The sequence below is a fragment of the Neolamprologus brichardi genome, chromosome 12 (assembly GCF_056152115.1).
Source record: "Neolamprologus brichardi isolate AB-2024 chromosome 12, ASM5615211v1, whole genome shotgun sequence".
In the NCBI taxonomy this organism is placed as follows: domain Eukaryota; kingdom Metazoa; phylum Chordata; class Actinopteri; order Cichliformes; family Cichlidae; genus Neolamprologus; species Neolamprologus brichardi.
In genome coordinates, this window is record NC_142115.1 from 38891638 (window position 1) to 38901825 (window position 10188).

Below are 10188 nucleotides of genomic sequence, written 5' to 3' on the forward strand. Positions count from 1 at the left end.
CACCTGGATCAAGGCCACTGTCCTGCAGCGAGGCTCCACATATGAGCACATGGCCTCCTGCACCACCTCGGCTCCATCCAGTCCATTCTGACTCCACACCTAACCCCACCCTGCTCCTCACACAGCTATTGGGGGCTCCACAGAAGTCCCAGAGATCCCAGATTGTAGTCAATGTGGGAACACCTGGGAGTCCAGCTCCTGCTCTCAGCCACGGGTTGTTTCACTCACCTGCTGAGCTTGCACACGTGGCTGGCATCACTGGGCAGCAACTGAGGCACCTTTCGGCTGCTAACCCAAAGCACGCTGTCAGCCCTGCGTGCTGCACAATAACATTTAATATTTAGTATTTACTGTTATTTACACTTAGCTAGATTATTGCAATGGTGTTGTGTTTATTATGTTGCTCTCTTTTTTGCTTGTTTTCTCTTCTTTTTTTCACCTGTTGAGGTCATGTCTGTCCCGTCTCTAACTACTGAAAATAAAATAAAATAAATAACAAAGGTCAATCCAATGGACCGATATGGCAAGGCCGTGATGATGCACTTGGTAAAGTAAATCCGTTGGGCATCTTGGCCTTCAGACAATAATTCTGATGGCTAAAGAACCAAATCAAACAGGCAAAAGAAAACAAACTAAAAACTGATGGCAGAAGATTGGTTAGGCCTACCCCTGACCAACTGCCACTCCCTCAGCCTGGGCCTGTTGGAGGTGACTTCCTGTTAAAAGGGGGTTCCCCGGACCTTCAGTGCTCATTAAGAATCTCAGAGGTCAGGTGATTTTTGTCTCCGGGGAAGCAGAATGAACAAGGGTCACGGTTACATGTAAACATAGCTGGACTGGCCGGTATGCCCGATGGTGATTTTTCGTTTTTATGGGCCGATGGGGTTTTTTTTCCTTTTTTCCCCATAACGGTATAAACAATGAAAGGTGGTGGATTGGCCAGATGCTGGCAGATGTGTAAAGATAACTCAGTTGTTTGGTGGTGGCTATGGTGGAGCTTCCACAGAGTGGATGAGAGAAAGGGGAGGCAGGAGGAGCAGAGACCCGAGGCGGTGAACTGAACTTCAGGTAAGAAGTTCTGACTGCAGTCTATCTGGGTCAGATATAAACCAAGTTTAGTTTATTTTCCTTGTGCTGACTTTTTACAGTCAGTTACAATAACTTGTACTGCTACTAGCTAGCATGATGGAGTTTATATACTGCTGGGTGGTGCTATGATGTTACTGATGTTGAACTTGTTTTATCTTATTTTATTCATAAGGTTAGTTAGTAGAGTTTCCAACCGTCCTGTAAAAAACAGAATCGTCTCGTATTCAGAGAAAATATTATGCGTTTTGTATTGAAGTGAAAAGACACACAGTTTGTCCCGAACTTCAGCTACAATGAAAAAGACAAAGCTGGAGTTATTCTGTCGATACGCTGCACAGCTGCCTCTTCTTCTCTCATTCTCCCCCCTCCCTCTCCTGTTTCTACTTCAATCATGAAACTGATCAATGATCAGCTGATCGTCTCTCTTGTTTGTTTATCACTTTGCGCCAGAAAGAGGAAACCAGCGGATGTCGCGTTAAACAACAGCAGCACGTTTAAGCTTGATCAGCTGTTGTTAGAATTTCTTTAATATTAATTTCTAGTATCAGCTGATGTTTGCTGGAGCCACAGCTGTAAAGCTGCTGGTCATGATGGTTTGGATATGTGGTGAGAGGGAAACATGAAGATGAAACCAGGAGATGTCCTTACTGAATCATCAGAGCTGAACAGCTGATGGAGAAACAGGTTTACCTTTTAGGTGACATGAATGAGTTGAAGTTATGAACTGTTTCTGAGAGACAAATAACACCAGGATCCTTTTCTAAGCAGCTGACAGCTGGTAACTGTGCAGGGGCGGGTCTAGCAAAGTGTTGCCAGGGGGGCAGGTAGGGCATTAACAGGGAGAGGGGGGCACAAAGAAATACTTTCTTATTCTCATTTAAAATGTCTCGCTTTTAACAAATAATTATCTGAATCTTACAACAAACGTTTTCATCTGATGTAAAATGTATAGAAATCCATTATTGTGCATAGTTTTTAGGGTCCCATCATAATTTCTTCAGAAGTAAGTACTGTACATGATGCCAGTATTTCCCACATTTTCTAGATACTGTACCAGTACTGTGTGTAAAATGCCATCAAAAAGTCAATTAAGTTTTATTCTCACCTGTCTTTCTGTCTCCTTTCACTTTTTAAAGGTTGCCATGTTAGAAAAAATATTTTGCCCTGCCATGCTGTTTATTGATGTGGCAAATGAATTGTTTATGAAAATATATCTAAATCTGTCATCAGTAATCAGTAATGATCATGTCTCACCTCTAGTCTCCTCTGTCTTAATTTCAGGTTTTCACCATGTGTTGTGTTCAGGAGGTTAACTCGACTAACAGTCTACTTTCAGGTACTGTTTAGAATAGCAGAACAGGGAGGATGGTGTAGGTTTAAGTTTATTAGACTGATACATGTATACCAACAACACAGTGTACATCACTGTGACAGCAGCGTTTGTTTTCATTCAAAGGCTTTATGGTTTTTCCTATAATACCTGGTCTCTAGTCAAAATGCCCGGGCCGATTTTTTGTTCCAGTCCAGCCCTGCATGTAAACACCTGTGACCTTTAACCTTCTATCCTTACATTTATTTACATCATAATCCAATGACTGTAAGATTGCCTTTCCACGTCACGTTAAAGTCACGTTTTTTTAACGACTTCCTAAACGTCATCAACGCGCGCCAGCAGCCGGGGGAAAAGCAGAGAAGATGGCGGACGTGGTGAATGTTGGAGTGAACCTGGATGCGTTTTCTCACGCCATCAGCGGCATCCAGGCGCTGCGCTCCAGCGTGAGCCGCGTGTTCGAGTTCCTGAAGGACGGCATGAAGAACCGCGAGACGCTGGAGGGCCGAGAGAAGCAGTTTATATCCGAATTCCAGGAAAACCTAGAGGCGGTCAACAGAGACCTCAAGTGAGTCCAAACACTGTCCGTCACGATCCAGCCTACAGAAAAACACGCTAACCCCCAGACCAGGGTCCATTCATATTTCTGCTGATTTAAGAGCTAATACACAAAGACATGCTGACAGACCAGGGTCCATTCATATTTCTGCTGATTTAAGAGTTAATACACAAAGACATGCTGACAGACCAGGGTCCATTCATATTTCTGCTGATTTAAGAGTTAATACACAAAGACATGCTGACAGACCAGGGTCCATTCATATTTCTGCTGATTTAAGAGCTAATACACAAAGACATGCTGACAGACCAGGGTCCATTCATATTTCTGCTGATTTAAGAGCTAATACACAAAGACATGCTGACAGACCAGGGTCCATTCAGATACATAATTTTCTTTTCTTGATAAAGCATTCTGATTCCTGATTCTAATAGCTGCCAAGCACCTACTGTCTCTGTGTCGCTGGTGTGGAAAGTTGAAATACTGTCCAAAGGGAATTTTGGATCTTCAGAGCAGAAATGCATCTTCCTCACGGGAATTATTAAAATATAAAGTTCATTTTCTGAATACATCCTAAACTGAAGGCAACTTTCCGTGCCACAGAGTAACACTCGGAGTGTATTTTGAGACAAGACAGCAGCTGATGGTCAGGATGATGGTCAGGATGATTTTAGGTCCATGTTTACTGAGAGTCTAAGTGTAATCAGCCATGCTCGAGCAGGCTGAAGTGAGCCTGACCTCTGACTGTTATTTTATGACTTTTTAATCCTAAACACTAAACGTTTTTACGGTTTGACTTTCTCTGGTGACTGAAAATCCGTCTCTCTGTCTCTCTGTCAGTGAGCTGGAGCGTCTCAGCGGATTGGTTGGTCGCCCCTCAGAGTCCCACCCCCTCCATAACAGCGGTCTGCTGAGTCTGGACCCGGTGCAGGATAAAACTCCTCTGTACTCTCAGCTGCTGCAGGCATACAAGTGGTCCAACAAGGTAACCGCTAACGTGCACTTCCTGTTCACTGATGACCAGTGTTCCCTCTAATGTTTCATGTGTCTGAACACACAAACTCCCTGAGCTTGGACCACTGTGAGCGACAGCAGACGTGTGCACTGTGGTCACGCCAGCATCCAATCATCCAAGTTACATGTTTATTAAAGTAATCTAATTATAGCGTTTATGTTAGACGACTTTTAATTAACTGCTTTAGCCCACTTACAATGAAAATTTAAAACAATCTTGTTCATGACCTGTAGCATGTTCACACTATTGGAAGGAAAAATAACTTGAACTCCAGTTTTGAAAACACAACTTTATTTATTTTTTTATAAAGCTCTGACTGTATGATGAGTCTGTGGTCTGGGAGAGAGTCTGTAACTCTGTCTGCAAATACAGTAAATAATGACCAATGTTGGGCAATTAATTATATAGTTACTTCTTCAAAAAAGTAACTGAGTTAAGTAATTAAGTTTTTTGCAGCTGTTTACCTAAAAATGCAGCCAAGACGTTTTTTAAACAAACATTTCAAACTATTTACAGAACAATCAGCTGTTCTGCATCAAATCTGATGCCACACAAATTATTTGTGCCACAAAAAATAATTTCTGTCCACTGTGAGATGAAGGAGAACAACAGCCTGATACCTGCAGGCCTGACAGCAGCAGATGTGTCACTGCTGTAACACCTGTAACACTCAGCAGTCGCCTCATTGTTCTGACACACACAACAACACTACTGACTACACTACACACTAACTACACGCTAACTACACGCTAACTACACTCTGACTACACGCTAACTACACTCTGACTACACGCTAACTACACTCTGACTACACGCTAACTACACACTAACTACACACTAACTACACAAGATTTGTGCTGAACTTCTCAAATCTCTCACATCTCAAACACGCCGTCACTCCTAAAACTTCCCCCTCCCTAAACAATAAACGCCATGTTGCCATATCATTCTTTGATTGGTCCACATGGTACATTTTTCCACCAATAGGAGAGGCTGGGGGAGGAGTGTTGTTTTTGCTCACAAGCTTTTCCTTATAAAACGCAGTTTTTCCCGTTTCTTCCTGCAGTAAATATAAACAACGACAGTATTCAGGAAGAAAAACAAACATTGCAGATATTTTATCATAACTCTGGTTTTACGATCAACACAATTTAAAAACTGGTATAAAGTCCACACTTTGTCCGTCAGTTGTTCGTCTGTCCTGCTCACATCTCCAATGGTTGTACACGTTGTCATTAACTTCACTCCACATCAGCCGCTTTGATAAAACACCGGTGTCGGCACATAAGGACGCTGTCATAGCCTGTCAGCGACGTTGATTAGCTGCGTATATACGAATGTGAATCGCATCATTGGCTGGACTTTGGGATACGGTGGCATCGTTCTGAACACATACGGCAGGGGTGTCCAAACGTTTTTCACTGAGGGCCACATACATAAAAATATAGGAGGGGCCACTTACTAGAAATGAGGTATATAACCTTAACTTTAGTGTATTAAAGTTAGAAAAATCACTTAAAAGTGGTCAAATATGTTATATTGTTGAATATAATTAAAGACAAAACTGCCTTCATCACAGCTTTATAAATGGATCTTTATTGATTTATTCAGAAAAAGCTTTGGTCGCTCATTCTCAGAACAGCCTCAGATTTCTTCTTAGACAGAAGATTTACAGCACAGAGAAAAACAATGAAGATGGGACGGGTATATTTCAAGTTTGTTAGGCTCAGCAACACACCTATTAACATCCGTTTGAAACCGTTATCAACATTAACAGACTGAACTGGACTTAATAACAGGAGTGCATCATTTTAGTAAATTATTCTGGTGAGTATCAGCTGTGCTGGGTTTGTAAATCGGGCCATCCAGCCGCGGTGCTGATCCGACGCCACTTGTGCCAAAAATCCGGACAAATGTCACTTGATCAAGGAGCAGATCTGCATCAGATGAGATCAGCTGACTTTGCGTGTGCGTGCGCTGTGCACAGCGGTGTGTACTCTGTGTGTTAACAAGAAAAACGCAGATAAGAAAGTGGTGCGCAAAAGCAGGGTAGTGACAGAATTGATGCGCATTATTGGTATTTGAAGCATGCGTACCTGCACATTAACACACGGGTACTGTGGAATATATTTTTACTCACCTAAAGCGCTCGTGCTCTCGTCCACTCCCCGCAAAAAAATAGCAGCTGTGCAGCGTCTGTGGCGTCTGTGCTCTCATCACATGCGATGGAGTAAACATCAAAAGCACAGCTTTATCAGACAGTTGCAGTTTAATGTTGGCTGACGAGTCTTCAGTGCGTCGCACGACTGGATTTCTGGACACGCTGACGTTGTTGAAGTCCTGCACTTTTTCAGGGCACATTATTTCAGTGACTTTAACGAGGCGTGTTTTATGAGGTCTCCATCTGAAAAAGGCTCGCCATGTCTTGCAATGGGTTGGGCGACGTCATAGCTGCTATTGGAGCCTTTTCCTGGACCTTTTGAGCACAAAATAAATAGTGTTGCTGACCCTGCAGGAGAGCTACCCTTTGCTTTAATTTCTGCTCTCGCTCAGCACCAGTGTCGGATGCACAGGCCTGATGTTGGGTTTCGTAATGACGTCGTACATGATACTCTTTCATAACTGCCACAGTTTCAGTGCAGATCAAACAAACACACGTCCCTTTGAATTCTTTGAAGAAATATTCACTCTCCCACCGTGTCTGAAATTTTCTGCACTCACTCTTTCGCTTCTTTGGTTCTGCCATGTTTAGTAACTTGGGGTAAATTTCTTCTGTGATTGTCCTTTTTGGTGGAGCAACTGCCTTGATTGACAGTAGCTCCCCCTGGTGTTAAAACTGAGAAGTGCAATACACTCAAGCAAAAGTTGAAGTGCGGCCATATTCTATTCTATTTATAAAGTTACTTGCGGGCCAATTAAAAGGAGTTTGGACACCCCTGCCATACGGGAGCAGCCAGTCACTGACTAACACTGCAAAACAGAATTGTTAAAGTTTTAATTTTAATTTCAATTCAGGTTAGATTTTTTTATTCTGTGCGCAGAGACCGCGCGCAGCTTAGAGGGAAGATTGCTGATGATGACCTCAGAGCAACCGCCCTGTTCACAGCGAGATCAAAGTGGACCTGAGCCTGGACATGTATTTCCACACGGAGCCCTGCTGTAACACACCGTCACAGATTTAACAATTCAAGAAAGGCATGTTTGGCACCATCATAGCTAACTGAGCGGAGGAGACGACAGCGGAGCGTCAGTGTAGCGGGATCACCGTCCCCTGCCGTTCATGAGCGGTCCGTGTCTTTAGCAGAGAGTAGCTCTGTTGTTGGCTGCTCTGAAACAGGACGTTCCTCTTGTTCGCCGTAATGTTCGGGTTTGCAGACACGTCATGATGACTGTTTGAGTCAGGTGACCCGGTGCCATCAGCACTGTGCATCTCATATTTCATGACTTTGGGCGTATTCATCAAATACTGGCTTTTGGGGCATGTTGGATCAAAAGAAATAAATATAACCGCTTTTACCTCGAACCGGAGAAGCCACAGAAATTAAAGTAGCTACGGCACACTGGATCGCCTAGCAACACAATTGTTTTTACACATGTTGGCGTGAAGGCTGCTGTAATAGATAAATATGTAGGGACTGTAACTGGAATTAAAGACTTACTGCGGGGTCGAACATGGATGTTGAGCTGGAGTGAGGGCTGGGCCATATATCGAATATACTTGACTACGATGGTTAAAATGGCGTTATCGTAACCATCGAGTATGGGTTGCCATGGAAATATTACGGTGTCTGCACGTTTTTTCTTCTCCCACACACTGCGAATGCATCATTAATCCCCCCGCCCAACCTGAAAACCTTCTACCTAACACACCGTGCTGAGCGTGCGTGTTTCAATCATACCAGATAGGGAAATATGGCGACGGTGGGAGTTTGAGACTCGCTGTCGATTGGATTTCCCAACGAAGGCGGCAGCACCACGAACCAGCTGAAAAATCACCCACTGCAAAATGACGAGTGTTTAAACCCAGCGTGTGATCGTCTCCACACGCCATGGGACACAAACCTGCTGTGTCGGTTTTATCGTCGCTGTTTGGACTTCTGTCGTGTGAGGTTTTTTATTTGACTGTTTCACATGTTATAAGCACAAAGGACGACCTTTGTAGCCTCAGTTGTTTGTTTTGTTTCGGTTTGTTAAAGTCGAGTGTTGACCGCAGACAGACGTGGTTGTGACAAGCCTGTGTGTGCAGCTGATGGTTCGTAGCGTTTTCAGACGGACAGAATCAGCCCCGCCTCTGATACCCACTGACTCTTCAGCTGTGTCTCATTGGTCAGCGAGTTCTTGATCGCGACTCTTCAGCTGCTCTGAGCGTGTCAGGTGCTTTGATGTTGGTCCACAGCTGGAGCTCACGGAGCTGCCTCCACAGAACAAGCCAGCGGCGGCCCTCGTTTATGAAGGCTGAAGATGAGTCCTTCCACCGTCGCCGTCGTGTTTGCAAAAACATGGACGTGATAAAACCACTCCCTGTAAACTGGTCAGGGACCGCCCACCCGGACGCAGCCTCCATGTTTTTACTGTCTGACAGTCAGACAGACAGAGGACTCTGGGATTGTCCTCGTGTGGACACTTGTGATGCAGGCTGAGCGTCTGAGTGTGAGGAAAATGTTTAATCCATGTTTAGAGGCCCCGCCTACCGTCAAATCCTCACGGTGTGTTTGTGTGTTTGTGTAGTTGCAGTATCACGCTAGCTTGGCCTCCAGTTTGTTGAACCAGCAGTCGCTGAAGCGATCAGCCAATCAGATGGGAGCATCAGCCAAGAGACGGCCCAAAGTCCAACCCAGTACTCTGGTACTGCCTCCACAGTGAGTACTATTGCACAAAATACTACAACAGTGCTACAGTAAACTATTTCACACCTTTATGCAGTGGTTCCCCTGGTTTTCACACTAACACACAGGCACCTGTCACACCTGTCACAGGTATGTGGATGATGTCATCTCTCGCATCGGCAGGCTGTTTCCTGATATGACCATTGAGCTGTTCAGACCCAACGGGACGTCAGCTGTGCTGCTGGTAGTAGAATACACATTTAAACACACTTTGTGCCCACAGGTGTTTTCAGATCAGGTAACAGGTGTCTGTCTCACCTGTCTCCAGGTGACTCTGGGGAAGGTGCTGAAGGCCATCGTTGTGATGCGGTCGCTGTTTATCGACAGAACCATCGTTCGAGGATTCAACGAAAACGTTTACAACGAGGATGGAAAGGTGAGTGTTCGCCTGACAGGTAACAGCTGATTATGTGGTAACCACGGTAACCTGTTCTTTTGTCCTCGTCAGCTGGATATCTGGACCAAGTCCCAGTACCAGGTGTTTCAGAAGGTAAGAGTCTCAGATGCATAGAAGTTGATATGTGGGCCTAGCATGCAGAGCCTGATCAGCCAGGTGCTTGCAGGTAACAGACCACGCCACCACCGCCCTGCTGCACTACCAGCTGCCTCAGATGCCAGATGTCGTTGTGCGGTCTTTCATGGTGAGAGTAATCGGGCACCAGAGTAATCTGATTACCCTCTGTCGTTGCCTGTCTGTCTCTGACCCCTCTGTGTCGCCCTCTCAGACGTGGCTGCGGAGCTACATAAAGCTCTTCCAGTCGTCATGTCAGCGTTGTGGCCGTTTCCTGCAGGACGGACTTCCTCCCACGTGGAGGGACTTTAGGACCCTGGAGGCGTTTCATGACACCTGTCGCATGTAACAGGACACTTCCTGTTTATCTGTAAAGCTTTTCTTTATGTAAAGGTGTGTCAATAAAGTTTGTTTTGTACAGATGTGTGATTGAAGCTGTTATTGATGTCTGCTGAGCCGTGAGCCTGTTCATGACTTAAATTTATTTGTTTATATATTTTTACAAAGTTTGCTTTCTGCATGCAAAAACCCCCAAAGTTGACTCAAATTTATTTCTGTGCAAACTTGGCCAAATAAAGGTAATTCTGATAATATTGCCCAGGGAAACCTGACTGCCAGTAAGACTCCAGGTGCAGGCTGTGTAAAGATGAGACAATCCAGCACGTAACAGCAGGGTGCAAGATGCTAGCAGGCAGGGCATACATGGAGCGCCATAACCAAGTGCCCGGCATAGTGTACAGCAGAGGTGTCAAAGTCAATAGGGGGCCAAAACTCAAGGCACACTTTAGGTCGTGGGCC

At 44.7% G+C, this 10188-nt stretch overlaps 1 protein-coding gene across 1 annotated transcript; it reads left to right on the forward strand.

Moving 5' to 3' along the window:
• Positions 1 to 2769: 2769 nt before the first annotated feature.
• med27 (mediator complex subunit 27) lies at positions 2770 to 9808 on the forward strand. Its single transcript, XM_087849631.1, has 8 exons — positions 2770 to 2987; positions 3819 to 3963; positions 8722 to 8852; positions 8970 to 9063; positions 9148 to 9255; positions 9328 to 9369; positions 9443 to 9520; positions 9605 to 9808. The coding sequence occupies exons 1-8, from the start codon at positions 2785 to 2787 to the stop codon at positions 9737 to 9739; spliced, it is 936 nt and encodes a 311-aa protein (XP_087705757.1). The 5' UTR covers positions 2770 to 2784; the 3' UTR covers positions 9740 to 9808.
• Positions 9809 to 10188: the final 380 nt, after the last annotated feature.

Excerpts from the sequence above, each read along its gene's own strand:
- med27 (XM_087849631.1), top strand. The coding sequence starts at position 2,785 with ATGGCGGACGTGGTGAATGTTGGAGTGAACCTGGATGCGTTTTCTCAC. Across the intron at positions 3,964-8,721 it reads CATACAAGTGGTCCAACAAG|TTGCAGTATCACGCTAGCTT; the intron begins GTAACCGCTAAC and ends GTGTTTGTGTAG. Across the intron at positions 9,370-9,442 it reads AGTACCAGGTGTTTCAGAAG|GTAACAGACCACGCCACCAC; the intron begins GTAAGAGTCTCA and ends AGGTGCTTGCAG.